Below are 20,760 nucleotides of genomic sequence, written 5' to 3' on the forward strand. Positions count from 1 at the left end.
CTAAAATCCATAGCACTCAGTGAGCTGTTTTTCTCACACAGTTTTACAGTTAACATCTTTGGGTACCATGTTATCCTTATCATCTTTTTAGCCTTTACTGATATCAGCTAATTAACGACACCCAACATCCACCATTTCATCTGCATCTCAAATGATACAAAATCTTTTAAAATGTACCACTCGTCTTTTTATAAACCTCTGCCTTTATGTAAATCTTTTAAATGTAATGAGCTCTATAAGGCTAAATCCACTCTAAATGGATTAAATAGAGAAGGGTCAAACCTATATGTAACACAAATGTCTCTTTGACAGAAATCTTCCAAAAAGTACGCACATTTTTCAGTATAAGAAAGGAAGCTCATGTTTTCACTTCTTTGACAGGGAAAAAAAAAAAAAAAAAAGAGATTGGCTGGAAATTTCAAGAAAAATGAAAACAAGTTTTCAGATAGTTTTAAAATAAATCTGTTCATAGCAGAAATTCTAGAATTTCAGCTGTCTCTTTCACTCCATGGAAGCGTAAAGGCATATGGGACCTACCAGGAAGGATTATCTCAGGGAATCCCATTTTGCGAGCCACAGCAGTTGATCTGTCTACAAGGTGGGAAAAATCCTTCTGAACCTGCGCTAGATCGCCAGGAAGCAGTTTCAGGGAGACCCAAAGACCTAAGAAAAGAAAGGTAGCACTTGTTTACGGAAAAAAAAAAAAAAAAAGTATGAAACCAGGAAATTTAAGCCTATGCTTAAGAGAAAACTATTTCTTGGTGTGATCTCCACGCAACAGTGCCTTACGTACCCCAAGCTGATTCTCACTTGCCCAGCTGTCCATGTCCCTAACACTGAATAAGGCTTTACTGGGCAAGTACGTTCTCTGAAGTAAAATACAAACTTTCGGAGATGAATCTGCTAGTGTATCTGACTAAAGGCCAAACACACAAGCAAGAGCAGAAGAATCTGGAATAATGCAGTTTAAACCCAAAGCCATTTAGAATGTGTTCACTTAAAAATATTTTCTGTCCATACACAGAGTTCTACCTTAAAAATATTACATTGCTAGCAAAGGAGTGAGCAGCTAGAGAAGCTCTTTTCACACAAGAACCGTTCCCAGTTCTCTCTTTGTCTTAGCTCCCAACGTGCTGGGGTGACAACCATTACAAAGACCGTATGTTTGGCTCAAGGAAGGTAGCAAACTCCGGGAAGCCTTGATCTCTGGACTCTCACAAGCCATTTATTTTCCTTCGTAAGCAAGGGGAACCCTTCCATGAGCTTCTCGCCCAACTGCTGTACCTTGCCCTTTATGATTCACTTCCTTTGCAGCGATGACTTTGTTGAAGACAGAAGTGAGGGGCTCATTTTCTCCGATCACATGGGAAGTTATCAGTGGGGACATGATTAGCTGTCGCTGTCTGATGTATGTTTCCATGGCAATCCTGAGAAGGACAACAAAAGAGACTGGGAAGCAGACTAACATCAGACATGTGCTCTGCAAGAAGAGGGCTGGCTGACAGCTTGACTGTTTTTCCAAGGAAATATATTATTTTTAAAGGATTCCGTGGGAATTTTTTTTCTTCTTCTTGACCTGGACAAACCCAATAGAAATACATTTAAACTCTTAGATTAGGAATTATATCACAGTGCTAGCTCAGGTTTAGGATAATTAACATTGACCGAAAGGCTCCATGACTATATTTGTGTCATACTGAAATAGGAGCCCTCAGGACAACCATAAATGTAGTCTGCTCTGCTTTGATCTTGCTCTCCATCCACAGGCTGCCCTGCAGACCTGTGAGAAGAAGCCCAGCCACCACGCAGGAACATGGTGGTGTTCCACTATTTCATCACTATGGAGATTAATGGATTAATTTCATCACTATGGAGTTCCATCACTATGGAGATTAACTAGGGAGAGGTTAACGTCACTAGCGACTGCTGTGAGGCCGCACAAGTGATGAACCTCTCCCTAGTCACAAACACGCCTACTGAGCTCTGGATCTCGAACCTGACTTCACTCCTGTCCCCACACCATCAATAACGACCCAAAGCATTTACAAAATGATGTCCTCACAGGTTCCCCATGCTTGTAGAGGTGTCCAGATTAGGATCTAAACTCAGCCTCATCAGAACAAAAGAAAGATGGAAAAAAAAAAAAAAAGACCAACAGTATTCTGTGAAGGAAGAGACATCCGTCTTTCCAGCCTTTCAGGCCCTGAAAGGGTAAGAGGAAAAAAAAAAAACAAAAAAAACAGAAAACAAACCAACCCACACAATCTCCCCCGAAAATACCTTATAATAACATATGGCTACACCAAATGGATTGCTGTATTTAGGGCTGTAACAACACGGCTGAGTCTACCCAAACAAGCCTTGTTTTAGTTATTTTAATGTGCTGAAAAAGTGAGCAATCAGAGAGCAGGCAGAACACACAAGTCTAACCAGCCACACAGAAATGCAAAACACATTGGGGCTTTCATTCCCAGAAGGAGGCAGAAATCCCTTTCCTACTGCCCTCTACTCACCCTTCCTGTGTGCTGTGGGAAGTGGCAGACAACGCACAGAGACCACGAGTAGTGACAAGGAGGAGTTGTGTTCCCTGTGCTCAGGTGTTTCTGGAAATCTTGCCTCCCAACCCCCTAACAGTTTTGAAGGTCACATCTCCCAGACCCCACGATGTTATTTCACACTGTGCTCTTCTTTCTTACCTCAGACGATACGGGTACCCAGCAATTTTAGCTGCATTGCCAAAACTCCCCAAGCAATTTAGCCTATCATACAGACATGTAAATCAAGGGGAACAAAAGCTTCAGAGGACTGACAAAAATCTTTTCCTTCAAAGAGCTGACTGCTGCCATAAGCTAATCTATTTGTAGAGACCTTGGTACACTGCCAGGCTCCCATACAAATTTGTCCTTCTCCAAAGGACAACTGCTTTAAATAAGCCAGATATGTGACGAACTCTGAAGTCCAGTACTTACTGCTGAAACGGAATAAAATGTTGCTTTTCTTCATCATCCACCTTTCCGTGTATGATATCAGTTATGTCCATCACTGCAACAACACAAGTTCATCACACAGGTTTGCCAAGTTGCTAAAGAACACAGAGAGCTTTCCCCTATCAGAATGGAAACAACAGTTGCTTATTTTGGCCCAGTGCCACTCATGACAGCAACAGAGAGCACCCATCTCTTTTTAACTTTTTAAAAAGCACCTTCTCGTTGATGCGTAAGTCAGCCTCTGACAGTGAAGGTGAATATACTCTGATAAAAAACAGATGGTACTCGGGCATTTCAAAGCAAAGAAATTACAGTTAGATTCCAAATGCTGACTATTCTGAAATTGTTTTCCACCACGAATTTCCAGCAAGTCTCTTCTCCAGAGATCACAGGAATTGAACAGGAACTGGATGTCTCATTCACCAGGGCTCCTTTAAAATCTCCAGCTTTATCCCATCAGTACAAGGAGCAAATCCCTTTTTGATAAAGATCTGAAAAGTCTACTGCACTGATGGCAGCGTGTTATCTCTTTAGGGGGGGACAAAACAAAAAGTGAACAGGACCAGAACTTCATCTTCACACAGACCTTTCACTAAAAGGCTCAGAGGGGCACTATGAGGATGCAGCTCAGTGTCAGCATCTCTGTGTTGGAGCCACAGACGGTGACACTAGGAGGCCAGCAGGCTTTGCTGACGGACTCCTGGGCCACTGTCCCAGCCACTGGGCCATGCCATTTCCTCCACTGATGGGATCTGTCGTACCTGCCACGCCAAAGGGTCTCCGGAGTCCACAGGTATGTTTCTTCCCATCTTTCAGCTCCATATGCCCCACCCTCACAATCTGACACACCAAGCTGATTTTCGGTCTGATCAAGTCAGAACTGCTTAAATCCTAGAAATGATTTAAAATACAGTTATATCAATCCACTTTATGAATGGCAAAGGAAAGGACAGAAGGGGTAAGGCTTTTTGTTAGCTTGGACACATATATAAAAGGAAATTATTTTTTTTTTAAGAAGTAAAACAAGTCAAGCCTGAGGGAAGAAAAAATCCACACTACAAAAACACTAGCAATTTCCACACAGCAATTTTTAAACATCCCATTACTCTTTGATAACACACTCCAGCAACAGTACTGAAAGGAGAGTTAAGTGATATTAACTGCCAAAATAGCAGATCCTGATGACAAAGCAGTTAGCTTGTGCCACCTTTGCTACCGGTCAGAAGTTATTCCCTTCAGGTGCAATTTTTCCATTAACATCTTGTTGCAAAGAAGAAGAGGAGGATCAGCAAAGCAATGGACAACAACCAACTATGATCTAGATTTTCGGTACACTTAGGCTCCAGCAGAGAAGTGTTTAATAGGATTTTCAGAAATGCACAGGTAAGCAACACCCACTGACAGTACTTTGCAAAATAATACTGTACTACTGCTTTGGATTGATATATTAAAAAAAATACTTTACAGAGCATTCCCCTGAGGCTGCCTGTAAGATCTTAAGTATCCATGAAAACACCCCAAAACACGACATGATCCCTCTCTGTTGGATGGAGGGACAAGAGAAGGAAAGAACCCAAAACTCAGATGGTTGCAGCGTGGGGGAAGAATTTCCAGGATGTAAATACAATAACTTACAGTAAAGACTGCTTGAAGGTTATTTAGTTTCTCGATTTCTTTAGGCATCCCATTACTGCCCCAACGGACCAGGTAATTTTCACTGCAAATAAAGATATTAAATAAATCCACACCTGACATTGCCACTCCCTGGGCAAAAGTTGAAAACTATTTTGATCTTTTAGGAATATTTGAAAAATTCTGCTGAAATCTATCCCAAAGTGATTCTGAAGTGACTCATTTCAGAGAAGGCAGAAGGCAGGCACGATGTCGATGGGCACTCTCAGTTACTCCCCTACAGAACTCTGACTCCACGTCCACACCTGATAACTTCAGTGATGGAGACAGAGGGTGCCTGACACGTACATGCTTCACTGATAAAGTTCTTCATATCTTCTCCTACCAGTACCAGATGCCCAACTCTTAGGTGTGAACTTGTACCGACTTGACAGCAAACATCATGCATAGACATGATTTAACAGGAAGCAATTAATCAAATGCATCAAGGCTAGTGGCAACAGTAGGGAAACTTAGGAACACAAAGAGACAATCTGAGATTTTAACTAATGTATCACAGAAATGCCCAGTTTTAAGAAGGGGAGTGCATGGGCTCAGAACCTTGTCTTCCCATCTCATCTGAAATTAAATAACCTTCCAAATCACTACTGAGGCAGCAAGCAACAGAACAGAAAAACTCATCTCCAGGATCTTCCTTTCTAACCTCTGCTGGCTTCTTTAGAATGACCACTCTGATGGGTAAATTGTTTATGCCCCTACAAAACAAGCCCTACCTGATGAATTTGGAGAGGTCAGGATCATAGAGGCTCATTAACAGCTCTGCATCTTCTCCGATATTGCAGACAAAATTCTTGAAGTTTACATACAGGCTGTACGTATGTGTCGTGTTGAATATTGGCTGCCCTCGGAGGTCCAAATTCTGTTGCAGGGACTGCAAAGAAGGAGAAAACTCCCATTAAAAACAAACAGGGTAGAGTTTAGTTCTGCTGCCAAAGTAGCACAGTATCCTTAAGAGGAACGCACAGATACAGGGGGTACTAGTTACTTAAAGAGGAAAAAGCCAGCGACAAGAGATGTACCTTCTCTTCCTGGATTCTTTCCTCAATCCTTTTGGAGGCAGTTTCATGGGACTTGAAGAGAGAGATTGTGCTGGTTTCATCTGGGTCCAAGATGTTCCCATTGTCATCTCGTACAACCAGGTCCAAACCTAGAATCCTGAATAGCATGCAAGTCAGGAGAATGAAAGAAGCCGCACAGTATTTAAGAAGCAAAGGTGACTGAATGAGCACAAACCACAGATCAAACTGTGGACTGCACTAGGCAGCCGGTGCACACCAACTCCATGCCTTGTAATAATCACATTGCTGTTCTCCTGTCCTGAAATACTTATCCCTCACCCCTCATTTTCCCATTAAAGGGAAAAATAATTAGGTAACTTAATTCTAAGATGACATCTTCTTCGTTCTCACTTAAAGTTGTGGGTTTTGGTTTGTTGGTTTGTTTTTGTTTTTTTTTTTAAAGAAAGGTATGTATATCTATCAGGCGTATGGATTATGGCTAATTAGTATTGTTTGCCATAAGCTTTCTTCTTAATTGACTGCTTGACCCGAATCAAGTCTGACAGGCAGATAAATGAGTTCTGGAGACAGTTCCCGTTCCGTACAAACCAATGAAAGGTGGAGTTTTGGTGCATAGAATCATATTACTCAGTTGCTGATAAAGCAGTTTAGTTCATAACTGGCAGCCAAATCCTGGCTCCAGCTAGTCAGGCACAAATTGTGCTCCACGGGAAAGACACTCATGTGCCAGCATTTCTGCAGAATTAAGACAGGTAACGTTTCCTGCCAAACCAAAGAGATTGCTGGCATATGAAGAACCAACTGCTACATGCCCACCTGCCAGGCTAGTCACATTCTGACGGGGACTGAAAGCTGCAGTCGTCCCCTTTCCAAGGAAAACCATAAAGCCTAATTCAGTGTTCCCCTCATGCAGCCATTTACACCATTTTGTACATTTTAACAGCCACCTACAGCCTCTACTGGGATTGGGGAGTCTGCTCAGCCTTCAAGACATAGTTTGGAGTTTACCTGTTGCCATAGTCAATCTTAGCGGTGACTTTCTTCTTGAGCTCAGCCAGCTCATCTTTGGGAAGAGTCCCAGACAGTATCTGTGACCTCCATTCTATCAGGCTGTAAGTCATCTGTTGGACGTGCCGAAACTGCGTCGTCTTGTTGTCCTACAGGAAAAAAAAAGGGACAATTTTAAACTAGTGATAGCCTGAAAACAATGAGCTCAGTGAGCTTTCTGAAATGTACTCAACTGAATCTACCATACAAATTATATTTTACTAAAAATATCTCAAAGTATGACACTACAGGATTAGACCCACGGAACAAACTCTCCAGTACTCTGCACTGCTAAGGTTCAAGTGTCTCAAGATTCAGGGTTTTCACTATTTCCTCAGGACATTATTTCAGAAAAACCTCACAGACAAAAAAATGGACTTCTGATGTTTTCCAGCACTTAAACTGCAACGATGGGTGCTTTTAACATACAGGACAGAGAGCTGACTCAGCAGATTGAGACAGGAGCTCCAACTTAATATACAAAGGCTCTTTTCTCCTTACCTCTGCCCCTCTCAGAATGTGTGACGTGGGGCAAGTCATTTTTGATGCACGTTTCCCGTTTGTATTGCCTCTTTAGACAGTAAGACTCTGAGGCAAACACTTTAGTTGCTTTTAAAAGTCTAAAGGTGATGCCAAAACGTAAATAGGAACAACAGATGATCGACACTGAAGCCCACATAGGCTTTTTCTCATGGCTGTTCCTCCTATAGCTTTCACCAGCCTAAAGAACTCTTCAGCCCCTTTGTTACATATAAAAAAGGCCTTTTGTCACCAGAATACAACACTGACAACATTAGCAACACGGCTAATTGGAATCTCTGCCCGCACCACTGTTTACAGCATTAGCAACTACGTTTTAAAGCCAGAACACTAAGCAAATTGAACCCATGGACTCATTTTCATGGCTCCCCGCTCTCTTACTACTCTGTCCCATCAAACACTCAAAATCCATTACATAAAAAAAAAAGAACTTCAACAAAATGCATCGATACCTGGGATACACTGCGTCCCTGCCAGTATGCATGTTATACCTCAAGGTTCACTTTCTAACCACTGGTAACTCACACATGGCTTGTCATGTCCACGTGTGGCCTCCAGACTAGAGTTTCATGGAAATCAGAGTAGTTCTGTGGAAACACAATAATCTCTCCGACTGGTGTCTAGCAGCAAATAAGGCCGATGATTATCTGATCTTCAGGGCACTCATTTTTGTTTACATATGAGCAGAACTTAATGCAACACAGTCTTGACTCATCCCACGCTTTTTAAGCACTAGACAGAACTACTGAAACCGCCGTGCCAGAGGTTGTCCAAAAATGCAATAAAAATATCACAGCTGGATTCCCAGACACCAACCTCCCCAGTCTACCCAGGCACTAGCTCGAGTTTGCTGCAGTCACTGCATTTTTCATCTCATGCAGCAGCTGTTATGATAAAGCACTGACTGAACAGGACGTCAAAACCTGCTCTGCGAAGAGCCTCCTCCTGCCACTTCTGCTGTTATCTTTAATGAATGGAAATACTTCTCATGCTATTTACTGGTTCCACCCATACCAAATCCGTCACACACTTGTACATCTCCTTCCTATAGTTTAAGGCTCTTTAGTTTGACGCTGTAATTAAGAACTGGATTGCTATGTGGTAACCTGTCGTATTTGTAGCGAGATGTGATTCGATAAGTAATGAAGCCTTTAGAAGTGTCAGCTACACCAGTCACCCCATTCCAAAGGAACCCAGGCCGCCTCCTCTCTTCACCACTGCACGCTGAGCCTGTTACTAGGCTGATTCTGACTTGCACCGAGCACCGAGCGCAGCTCATTTTCAGAGAAAAGCACCACAAATCAAAGGACATTAAACTTTAATCGACTCGGACAGCGTTTATGGTTATGCTGCTCCAAAATGACTGTCAAGAGGTTTGTGCCTCCATCTCGCCCAACAGTTAGTGGGCACTAGGCAAGGGTACACGGCTGGTCCATTCAGGCAGCAGCTGACCAGCGTCACTTCTCTGGATCAAAGCTGTTAATGTTTAACTCTGAAGCCCAACTGCTCCCACACAACAGAAGGAGAGACTCATTTCAATTATTTCCCCATTCTGGTCTCTGCAAAGAACATGAATGATGTAAACGACTCGTAATTTGCCCCCTGAGAAGCCGAATCTAAAGGGAGTTACAAATAGCCATCTTCCTTCTGATTTAAACTAATGCGAAGGGGCTGGTGGAGGGTAGATGAGTCTTTTAGTTCCTACAGGGAAGATATTAGAGACATATTTAGCAAACAAAGAAAAAAAGGTGTTCTTAACTTGCAAAAAAATAATTGCAAAGAGAAGGCAACTTGTGTTTGCTTTCAGGGAAATATACAGCAGATCTCAAGCTGACAGTTAGCTAAAGCTGAGTTATCTCTCCAGCTGTTTACATTAGCTAACTCCTATTAACTAAAGGAAGTTAAAAACTCTCATCCATTTTTATATTTATTTTACAGTGGAGATATACCCACCAGTGCAATGCTTGCTGAAAACCACAGAAATTAAAGAAGTGAAATGAAACCTTGCCAAAGAAAAAAAAATCTCCTGTATTTCCTTCTTCTCCTCAAATACCTCCTTCCTCCTTTACTTTAGCTTTTTTTTTTTTTTTTATTTTTATACATACTGCAGGGGAAAATAAAATAAACTCAAATCCATTTCAAACCACAACATTTTCCAAGACTATTTTAAGACTTATATTGGTTAAACACAGGAACATGAAAGATTTCTGCGCTTAAGAAAAATAGATTCTGAGGCTAGGATCCTAAAGTTATTCAGAAAAAAAAAAAAAAAAAGCCAGGAACAAAACTCTCTTTTCACACAGTAATACCGTCACATACAGCTACTCATTAAATTAAGAGGGCGGAACAAATTCTTGTGGTTTCGTGGTGCACAAACAAAATGTACTTGTGGCCTGGTGAAATTTTCAAAAGGAAAGCTTGCTCTGAGTAAACCAAATGGTTAGAGCCAATTTAAAACCATTCTCTCATCTTAATTAAAGTCTCAGAGCACATACTACACAGGCTGAACTCACTATTAACCACAGAAAAAACTCAAGTTTGACTCTCTTTAATGTGCCTTAATCACCACCTTCAAAAGAAGGCAATTCATTGTGAACTGCAGTTGTGTTTCTTTGAGCAAGAGTGCACCTACCTCAGCAAAACCACCAAATTCACGCGTTATCTTGGCTGCTGACTTTCCTGAAGTGACTATCACATGGTCAGGCTACTAAACAGATTTAGTAGACAAGAGATATCTCCCCCGTGCAACTGAAAACTAAATGTATGACGTGACTTCTGACAAGTCAAATCTTCCCCCACCACAGGCAGCGCTAGTTCTCTTCCCATCCTTTGTTTAGCTTGCCTGTTTGAGCTTTAGGCACTCTGGGGTGAGGATCAACCATTCTAATAAGTACCTACAACACTTCTACAAAAACAGAGTTCACACTTGCTAAAGGTTCTGTTAAAACACCGCCATGGTGTCTCGCCCAACAGAGAGATATTGGGCTCATACAGAACAGACACACAAGAGGCAAAGCAGGAAGCCTTATTGCACTAGTGAACAGTGACTCACACGCACAGCCCCAGCCAGCTGACTTGATGCTGAGTGTGACCTGTGCCAGTCAGTGCTTCATCGGTGCTGTGTCATCACACAGTTATTCAAGCACAGCCAACGCTGCGGCACGGACTAAACCACGGTTCTGTCTGTGATCACACATCCCATCCAAGGGACAGCAGAAAACTTTTAGCCGCTCCCAAGACCAATTTTACAATAATTATAGCTTTACAATTCTGCATAATGTTCTAATAAAGTGCCCTGCAAAAAGCCCAGTCTCACCTCATCTGAGGTCATGTAATAAAATACCAACCACCGAAGAAAACTTACCACATATAACTTGTGCCAGATAACTGCCCACTCCCTCAGGGTAGATGTCAGTTCTTGGCCGAGGGGCAACTCACTTGGAATCACTGTTTCATGTTGTCTGGAGAAAAAAAAAAAAAAAAAAAAAAAAAGGAGAAAATATAAAAAAAGGTGTTATACTCGAGATTAAAACTTAGTAGTAAAACATCTTTTTTTGATAACTATGGAAATGGAAATTTCAGACGGCTTGATAGTCACACAGTTCACTCACACACAGTGCCAAGATTCTTAAGCTGTTCAACTGGTTTTCCAAGACATACATGCACATTCACTATCCATTTTTAATGCAAGCATGGTTCAATTTTCTTTCAGTCTTGTTCTTCTCAATGGATCCATTCCAGAAACATACTAAATAGATAGTAATTAAGTTTGGAAGAATCACCACTTGCAGTGGTAACTTGGCCACTGTTATTAAAAAAAAAAAAAGAGAAAGTATTTTCTAAAGTCTCTTCCTTTGCAACTGCTGCTTTCCTCTCACTGTAACAATCACAGAATCAGCTCTAAGAAACAAATGAGGAGTCATTTCCTCAAATGTTTTCCAAGGCAGGAAGGAATTCACACTCCTGCTGGCTACTTGGCTGCGAGCAGGAGTGTGTTATGACTTGCAGGAGTCCCCAGAGGAGCGAAATGTAGTTCGATTGACCTGCCTCACTCCTAACTTCTCTAGCAGAGCTTTCTTATCTTCACAAATGGTATTCTCCTGCTCCTATGCCTACAACTGTTTTGGTATGTATAATGCTCTGAAAAAAACAAGTTAAGCACCTCTAGAAGTCCAGCACAGGTGGCACGCCCTGCTGCACACACTGACAGGAGCATTCGTTACAACCACCACTACTTAAGTTGGGTTTTGGTTGTGTTTGTTTTCAAAGGAAACAGCATTCCACTGGTTTTTCTACCAGAAGTACACCTCAAGTAGTGCCAACCTACCCCCGGTCCTTCACGATTGCCTCTTTTAAATGGATATACGTTTCGGGGAAAATGCCCTGAAAATGAACACAGAAATAAATAGATCAAACCATAGGACATGACACAACAAAAACGCAGTCAACAGAAAGTAGGGGAAGGGGGTAAGAGCATGATCAGCAGAGCAGTGACTGATGTTTCCTGTTTACCTGTAACAGAAATGTTTTAAGTCCACCAGTCCCAGTATCACAGGAAAAAAGTAAGGAAGGAGCATCAGGCTGCATGCTTGAGCACTGTATTTGGTATTAGCACCTCAGAAAATTCAATTCCTTGTTTCACTGTAATGACACTCTTCTTTCTGTATGAAATGCTCTAAACTCTTGGAAACTATCAGTCATACTCATTTGTCTTTGCTACGAAAAATAATTGGGAGTCATTGTCAAGTTGCCCTGGACCTGCGCTTCTCTAGAAAAGCTCACAACACGTGAGCATTTGTAGAAATTCACCGGTCTCGTGTTTCCTTTATTTAAGAGAAACCTTCTCGGAGTACTGCAATTCTTTTCTATTTTCATTCCTCTTTACACCTGAAAAACGGAGACTGAGAGGGATGTTACCACATGAGAGGTGCCAGGATTCCTATGGGAAACCAGATTTCCATGCAGGTTTCAGGCTGGTTTCACAAACCTCAAGAAGTTTGGCTGAGATCCACGCATGCATAATTTTTTGGAATATTTTCCAAGTCAAACCAAAACTCTAATCTTACCATTACATATAACTAATGCTGGATGTGTCCAGGTCCAAGACCACAATAATAAGGCAATAAGCTAGTGTATGCAGATATGCAGCACTCAATTTTGCTAGTTCAAACTACATTATGCACGCTCACAACGGAGAAGTACCCAGTTAATGGTTCTGAAACATTTAGCTCAAGGGCATTTTATTTCTATCGCTGAGGAAAAGGACATATTGATCAGGAGACCTGCACAATATTAAGACAAGGAAAAACAGCAGAAGCATTGCAGATTAGAGCACCGGATGGGGCCTGGCAAGGTGTAGGAAAAAAAAAAAAAAGATAATCAGAGTTACTGAAAAGTGAGGTCATACCTTCTTAGATTTATTTCGGAGTGTGTATCCTCGGTACCAGCCTGTCAAAGGGAAATAAAAATATTTATCACAGAATCACCTACGTTGGAAAGGACCCTGGAGATCATCTAGTCCCACCGTTCGCCTAGCACAGTTCCCACCTACAGCATATCCTGAAGCTCTAAGTCGACCCAACTCCTGAACCCCTCCAGGGATGGGGACTCCACCACCTCCCTGGGCAGCCCATTCCAACGCCCAACAACCCCTTCTGCACAGAAATCCTTCCCAACATCCCATCTAACCCTTCCCTGGCGCAACTAGAGGCCATTCCCTCTTGTCCTGTTGCTTTCTACCAGGCTGAAGAGGCTCAAACCCAGCTCTCTGCACCCTCCTGTCAGGTGGTTGTAGAGGGTGATGAGGTCTCCCCTCAGCCTCCTCTTCTCCAGACTGAACAATCCCGGTTCCCTCAGCGGCTCCTCACAGGACATGTGTTCCAGACCCTGCACCAGCTTTGTAGCCCTTCTCTGGACACGTCCGAGTAACTCCATGTCCTCTCTGGAGTGAGGGGCCCAAAACTGAACACAGCCATCAAGGTGTGGCCTCACCAGCGCCAAGTACAGGGGCAAGATCCCTTCCCTGCCCCTGCTGGCCACACCAATCCTGATACAAGCCAGGATGCCATTGGCCTTCTTGGCCACCTGAGCACACTGCTGCTTGCTGTTATGCATTTTTTTTTTATTTTTTTTTCTGTCTACAGCAATTAAATATGCATTGCCGTTCTCACCCCATTTGTACAACATAATCTTGCTCATTTGAGATGTGCTATCGTGAAGACACTCCTGCTCTGTTTGTAGGAGGCTCAGTTCCCAAGAGCAGGGTGTGGGGGGTCTCTTCCTACCATGAACTGACACCCTCACTCCTACTCTGCTGGTCCCTTCAGGTTGCACTGAGAGCGCTCGATGGAAAAGCAGGCCACTCCGGGCTAGACATCTGCAATGTGACAATCCTTGTTCCATAAAGCTTACAAGTTACAGACAGAGCACAGGAGTACTGCTACGGTCACTGGAGTGATGAGGCACAGACATGCACGTGGAACTACCCGCCCAAGTTCATACAGCATGGATAAAGAGAAGTATCTTCAAGTGTCCCAAGTCCAATTCCACTCCACCCCTTTAAAATTTTCTTTCCTCTGAAGTGCATTTTCACCCAAATCGTCTTATAGATTGTGTCTGAGTTCCACACTGTACAGGTTCTTTATTTTCTTCGTGACTCAGTTTAAAGCCTTCCTTCAAAGGAAGGCTAAAACAGAATGTTTTATTAGATAAGGCAAAAAAAACCTGAACAACCCTGAACTGCCTGCCCTGGTACAGATATTGTTTCTCAATATTATCTTGACAAGATCTAGTGAAGTATAAGATACAAAGTAATATCTGTGATCCCCAAGACTCAGAAGCATATGTCACTCTCAGAGGTACATTTCTTCTCTCTTTCAGCACCTGGGGTTTGACCACAATTTAGATTTCAAGGTCACCGAAACGCAAGCGTACGAAAAAAATGCTGCATTTTTAATGTCCTCGAGCCTTGCTTAATGAGCGGAGAGGAGAGAAGCACAGTGGTGGGCAAGTCACTCCTACTCTTCTTCCAGCACCTCCGAACTGTGTGAGACAAAGGGGCTTTTTCTCTCCACCCTCACCGTCCTCATCTGTCTCGGCTACCCAAGAGCTGGGCGTGCCCAAGGACTCTTCCCACCGGGTGCCATAAGCAACAGTTCCCATCCCCTTCAGTCCCCTGAAGTTACTGTCCTGGAAATAACAAACTCAACATTGTAGAAGAACCTGCTCCGCTTGAAATGCTGACGTGCAGAGATAACGTCCCCTCATACCGTTCCGGGATGCAAACTTGCACTTTCTCACTGACTCTTGACCACTAAAAACATCCTTCTAAATGTCGGGACCCTGCGACCCCAACTCTCCGTCACCCGTGCTCCCAGAGCAGTGGGTTTTGACCCTTCTCCTAAGGTTCTACCTGCACTGAGACTGCAAACACTGACCCTACGTCTTCGCAAACATGAGGGGGATAGATTATGCTCTGTAATGCAGGAATGATGTTCAGAGCTGCCCAGACAGTATCACTGATCCCGGACAATCACATCTCAGCTGACTGGCAGAGGGAGAAGCATCAAGGAGGCAAAGGGATTGAAGGGAACAGTTAGACAAAGAAGAGAGGAGGGAAGGTTGTTGTTGTTGTTTTTGTTTTCTTTTTGGTTTTACCCCCATATATTTCTATATTTAGCAAAGAAGGTTCCATGAAGAGCCATGCATCTGAGATTCCTCAACCATAAATTGCATTTTGGGGTGTTGTTTTTTTTTTCTTTTATTGCGGGTTTGTTTTGAGTGGTGGTGGTGTGTTTGGCCCTTTTTTTCTTCCTTTCTTTTAAGCACAGTTTTGTCCCCTTTCTCTAGCAATGAGCAGCTGAATCAGCTTTACCACATAAACCCCAAAACTCCAGTAGTAAATTGGGAGGAAAGAAGAAATTCCATTCCTTCCACAGGATGAAAATAGGATTATACATTGATCATGGACCAATGGATAAGGTACTGGATTAGGGATGAGAAGATTTAAGTTCTATTTTTATCTAAGTTGTAATTAATTGAATGGGCAAGTACAAGTTATTTAGGGATGATACAAAGCTCACGGAACATAACGAGAATATTTTCCCCTTTATTTCAATTCCATTTGACACAGTCTCTCAGCCCTTCTATACCACAGCTTCCTCATATTTAAAATGGCCTCTTGGCATTTACCACATTCCTGTAAATATTCTGCAATCATTGCATAAAAGTATGTCGTATATTATTATGCAAAACTATTTCAGCAAGCATCTCATGCTTTTTTTTTTTTTTTCAGAATTCCGATCCAATTTTCAATAATCTTATCCATAATTTTAAAAGGAACAAAAGCTTTTGGCAGAGATCAATTATTAATTGATTTTTTTTCTTAAAAAACCCAACAAAATCTGCGTCAAGCTTCAGAGGAATGCTAGACCATTTAAGTGTTTCTCTTGATTATTTTACCCAAGCAGAGATGTGCTAAATGAAGAAAGGTTTTTCAGTTGAAGATGACATGGCAAATTTCACCTATACAACACTCTTCCAAACTGAATTGTGATTAAGAATGCAAGGGTATCAGACTGAGTCTTGAACAGAAATGCCATAAAGTTTGGGGTTTGGTTTTGTTTGGGGTTTTTTTAGGGGAATACAGGTCCTCAATTTTACCTGTCATTACATTGATTTTATGCAATATGGAAAGCATTGGAAAAATCTAAGAAAAATTATTCAAATTGCAATAGTTTAGACGATGAAAAGTTATGCACAGTGATGCAATTCCTAACCACAAGCTTTGTTCCTCTCCCGCTGCAGCCTACCGTGCCTCAGTACCACAACACACACCGCTGCGCCGGACTGAAATCAAACAAAGGATTGCTTCACTTACCTACAGTGGTCAGAGGAAAGATAAAAGACTTAAACTAGGAACAAATTCAATGCAACTTTATTTTCACCAGGAGAAGAAACTGATTGGAATCACGGTATGTGGGCACACGTTCCTTTTAATCTCTATTTTATTATTTCCCACAGCTTGCCTGAACTAATATATACTGCAGATTAGAAAAGATTCTCCTAAACAGAAACGTAACCTCCCCAGCTCACTACTCAAGGACAGATTCCCAGAGAGTAAATAAATCCTGCACTGAGGCAGTCTTCAAAGTATTGGATGCAGCAAGTTTCCTTCTTTTCTTGGATTTTGCAGCGTACGCCCTGCCTTGACAACATTTGGCAAACAACAGGACACGTGCACACTGCTTATCTTGATATCAAGTGGAAAAAGTAATTTTGTACAAAGACCTCGTGCCCTTCTGCAACCAGACAGACAACCAAGAAAGGAGGAAAAAAAAAAACACCCCACCCTTGTTTTGCAGTTTACAAGTGAATCATGACCAAGACACCTAAACAAAACCGTGCTTTGAGGGGGTGTATGTGTATTTGTTTTAAAGGGAACGGAGGTCTAAGAAAACTCCTCCAGACCTGCTGGTGTAATAATACACACAGCGTTTCAAAGCATACTTGAAGCCCAACGAAGACATTTCAAAAATTATTTTAAAGCAGTCTCAAAGTATAACACTGAATATGCAAATTTAGACCCTACCTGGAGTGCAAAGCCCACGTACAACTTCACCTAAGGGCAGACTGACAAAGATGCAGTTTGCCACGATCTTGTTTCCCGGACTGAAGGAAATGCTACACAGCCTAGACTATGGAGTTACTCAACCCACTACAAACAGCCCTCGGGTTGTCCCTGTACAGATTCGAGCTGTGTTGGCTATCAGCACATTATAGCTTGTACTAGAAATATCTGAAACCTTTAGTTCAAATGGCTCAGTCTGTGGTTTCAGCCCTGATGACCTTCACTTCCATGTTGTGTACTTTGTCCAAGTCGACTCTACTGTTTCCAGGGATGATCAGCCTTTGACGAATCCTTAACACAGGTAAACCACAGCCCAGCAACACGAACAGATAATCTACCACGTTATCACTCCCTTATCTTCTTTTGTGCACTCACAATCCAAGCCTAACTCTGTAACTGGGACTTATAAACTATGAGGCAAAGCATCCATCTAGAGCACGGGAAAAGAAAGCTTTACTAACAAAAGTGCAATGCTAGAGCCTCATCCCAAACCTGGCCCACGTTCCAAGGACTTCCAGCCTTTGCAACAGGGCTCTAACTCCTGATAGCACGCACTCGCATGAACGAGTAGGGATTTTGCAATGTAAAGGTGCTTTCCCTCCCTGTGAGGTCATCGGGCAGCACAAGAGCAGCACCTGACTGCAGGCTCTCCACCTTAAGGGTCTGCAAGTCACCGCGGTCTGTGGCAAAGCCACATGAAGTTAGAAGGTTGCGTAGTACAGAGGCCCGCGCCAAACTGCATCCACACCTTCTGGTTTGCACTTTAATTCACTTCATTGTGAATTAAACACACACACCTCCCCCAGCAGCTCAGCTGTATCAGTGTTCCGTCTCAAAGCTATTCAGCCAGCTGAGAGTCAGATAACATTTACTGTTAACACCAAAACCCAGTGCAAGCTTCAACCTTGCTGCCTCGCTGTCAAGGAACAAACTGTGCACTTCAGTTCTTACAGACAGAGCGGAGCCAGCCAAAACCCCAGATGCAGAACACAAAGAGCTTTCAAGCGAAGGCTGTTTGACACAGAGAGCCTTCACCGGACAGGGTTGAGGGATGAACACCTGCTGACTTCAACCAGGAGGAAAAGGGAGGCACGTTCTAGATGACTGACAGAGCGGGAAGCGAACTGTGGTGCAACAGCCCCGAGAACCTTCTAGTAACTCACAAAAGATGCTCCTGTGCACCCTGAGGTAGGGAACAACAGAAAGATTTTCCAAGTGGCTATTGCCATCGTACGAGAGCCTCTGGACAACCCTGAAAAATGTCCCCTTAATTCCCTCAAGAATGTTACCGATAACCTAAGGAACGCCCAGACTGGGAGCTGTGGGGATAGCTTACACCGACTGAAAAAAAGGAGCTCACAAGGCATCTCTGAGCCTTTCTTCCTGCAAAGCCAACGCCCTGGTTAAATGGAACCTTTTTTCTAAACTGGGACTTGTGTATCCAGATAAGAACAGTGATTAGTGGAACAAAACCCCACTTCTATCAGAGCAGAGCTGTATTTGTAAGCATACATCATTAGCATGAGAAGAAACAGAAAAGGCTTCTTGTGAGAACACTAATTCTCCAAAACACAACCCACAGATATCTGGAAAGCAAGATGAAAGCTGATGTCCCAAAAGAAAGGAAAATAAATATAATAAGGCAAGACAATTTCCTTGCGAGCAGACAGAATATCAGAATTTGGAGTTTTTAAAATGAATTTAAGGGGAGAAAGGCCAGACCCGCAGCAGTTACCATCTCAGAGACAATCTGCATCTTTTCCTTTAGATTCACAAATGTCTGGCCTGAATTTCTGGCTGGCCTGTCCAGGAAAAGTATTTAGTTTTACTGCAGTAATTTCTAGGTGCCTCAGTCACAAACCAGGATGCCACACTGATGCCCGAGTGTATGAAAACAATCAAAACACATTCACTTTGCAATCAATCTTCTCAGGCTGAAGTTTCAAACTGGGGCATTCCAGGCAATAAAAGGGATGCCATTTGGGTATTCAGTTCCTCTTCTTGACTGTCTCTCTGTTAAACAGCTGGTTACAGACCAAGCAGTAGGATTAAACGATGTTGCTTTAAAAAAGAAAAAGAGAGAAACAAATACCCCAACATCCTGGGAAGCACAGGATGAATCCTTTTCATGAGGGCAGTTTTCATCCCTGACACTCCCTCTCCCTTGTGTCTTTTTGCAAAACCAGTTGATGTGTTCGTACTATCACATACGGATTTTTTTTTCCCTTCCTCCTTCTCTCTCCCCCTCTGCCAAACACACTCACCACTATCACACACATCAGTGTAAAAACACACATCAGCAACATAATCTGCTTTGACATGTAGGAACTGGCTGTCTGTTTCCAGTGTCAAGGTCAAAGAGAAGTGGAAAGAGAACAATTGACTAAGAACAAATTGCTAAACAAGCAGCTTGCTGTTCCCAGCAGAGATACTAAAGAGTTTTTTGTATGCTGAGTCTTTCAAACTGACGCTGCTTGTGAAAATGATTGAATTTGTATTTTGGAAAGAGTATTTAAATTTTGGAGAGCAGCCTTCCAAATGAAGTAGTGACTAGTACATTCTGTAAAATGATGAAATGGCTGTGTTCCATTCTTAATATTGAAATCTTCATGAAACAGGCTCGTTTAATGAGTAGATATGAAACACACGAGTGTAATTTTCGTCTCATTTAAAATAGGAATTTTGTTTTCCTTTCTGCAAGATGTTCTACATTAAGGTACATATTATGAAAAAATTCCCAGGAAAGTATTGGGAGAAGCCTAAAAAGGGCATGGAAGCTCCATAACTGGAGGCTTTTTAAAACACATAATGCCAGTTCATGATATTATGGCTTAAACCAACATCACTTTTGAAACAGTTGGACCTGCCCTCTCCTTTTCTTTCATCCACTGCCTCTGTCGTCTCAGATCAAAGAACTAATTCAGGTTAAAAGCTACTTTAAAAAAAAAATAAATTATTATTATTTTTCAGCTGGATCAGTCCATCACATGACTGTACAAGCGTTTGGCCTGGCTTGGCTGGAGCCAAGGTAAACAGGTGTGGTGTGAACACAGAAATGAACAGCCAGAAGTGAGTGTTCCTTTCTCTTGCAGGGCTGCCTTGAGATCCCGGTGGAATCTTACCTTGACAAACCTCTGCCAGGAACAGGTAGATATGATCGCCACTTCTCTATGTTAAGCATTTTTAATACCATTTTAAAAGTTAAGTGCATACAGCAAACACTACACAGCAAGCTTTGTGCTTTTGGGCGTATCAGAAGTTGAAAACTGAGATCTGAAATTTGTATTATTTTTTTTTAAAAAAAAAATCTCGATTTGTTGTATTCACTTTCAAAAACTACTGTAAAGTACTTGGAAGTGATCCGCAACCTACCTTCATACATCTCCAAAATGTGAACGGTGTCGCCGACTTGCAAGGAGAGCTCCACATCTTGGACAGCATCGTAGTTGTAGATTGCTAAAAAGAGAGGGGGGAAGAGAGGGATGAAAAACAGAGTCATGGAAGCTGGGAGGTAATCAGATTTTGAAATCTGGTATCACGGCACCTGTCAAAGGCAGAATATGATTTTGAAAAAGCACTGTAAAGTTACTAAGCTATCCTGTGTATATAATCCACCGGAAAACTATATAGCATATCTCCAGATTCTACCACCAGTTCCTGCAAGGAGAAGAAACATTATTCTTAACAGCCAACAAAGTTTGTCTTTTACTTTTAAGAATGCAGATCTGTGACACTAAATGAAAAAGTTGCATCTTCCCACTTTACTGACAACCTGTCCAGCAAAGGTCACTATTACCTCAGGCAGAGGTTATGGATTAGTTAGGGGTCATTTTTTATTAGCATGTCA

At 42.2% G+C, this 20,760-nt stretch overlaps 1 protein-coding gene across 1 annotated transcript in view; it reads right to left on the reverse strand.

Annotated features, from left to right (window-relative positions):
- The window catches only part of DOCK5 (dedicator of cytokinesis 5), a 64,264-nt gene extending 43,893 nt beyond the window's left edge, over positions 1–20,371 (reverse strand). The window contains exons 1-12 of the mRNA XM_026863085.1: positions 20,286–20,371; positions 12,693–12,733; positions 11,613–11,668; positions 10,650–10,746; positions 6,707–6,855; positions 5,699–5,834; positions 5,393–5,550; positions 4,623–4,704; positions 3,749–3,878; positions 2,970–3,042; positions 1,285–1,427; positions 538–663 (exon numbers count right to left, since the gene is read on the reverse strand). Of these exons, the coding sequence (XP_026718886.1) occupies positions 538–663; positions 1,285–1,427; positions 2,970–3,042; positions 3,749–3,878; positions 4,623–4,704; positions 5,393–5,550; positions 5,699–5,834; positions 6,707–6,855; positions 10,650–10,746; positions 11,613–11,668; positions 12,693–12,733; positions 20,286–20,295 (1,201 nt within the window). The 5' untranslated portion in view covers positions 20,296–20,371. The remainder of the gene's footprint in view (positions 1–537; positions 664–1,284; positions 1,428–2,969; positions 3,043–3,748; positions 3,879–4,622; positions 4,705–5,392; positions 5,551–5,698; positions 5,835–6,706; positions 6,856–10,649; positions 10,747–11,612; positions 11,669–12,692; positions 12,734–20,285) is intronic.
- Positions 20,372–20,760: the final 389 nt, after the last annotated feature.

Source organism: Athene cunicularia (genome assembly GCF_003259725.1).
Source record: "Athene cunicularia isolate RWA chromosome 22 unlocalized genomic scaffold, athCun1 chr22_part1, whole genome shotgun sequence".
NCBI classification, from domain to species: Eukaryota; Metazoa; Chordata; class Aves; order Strigiformes; family Strigidae; genus Athene; species Athene cunicularia.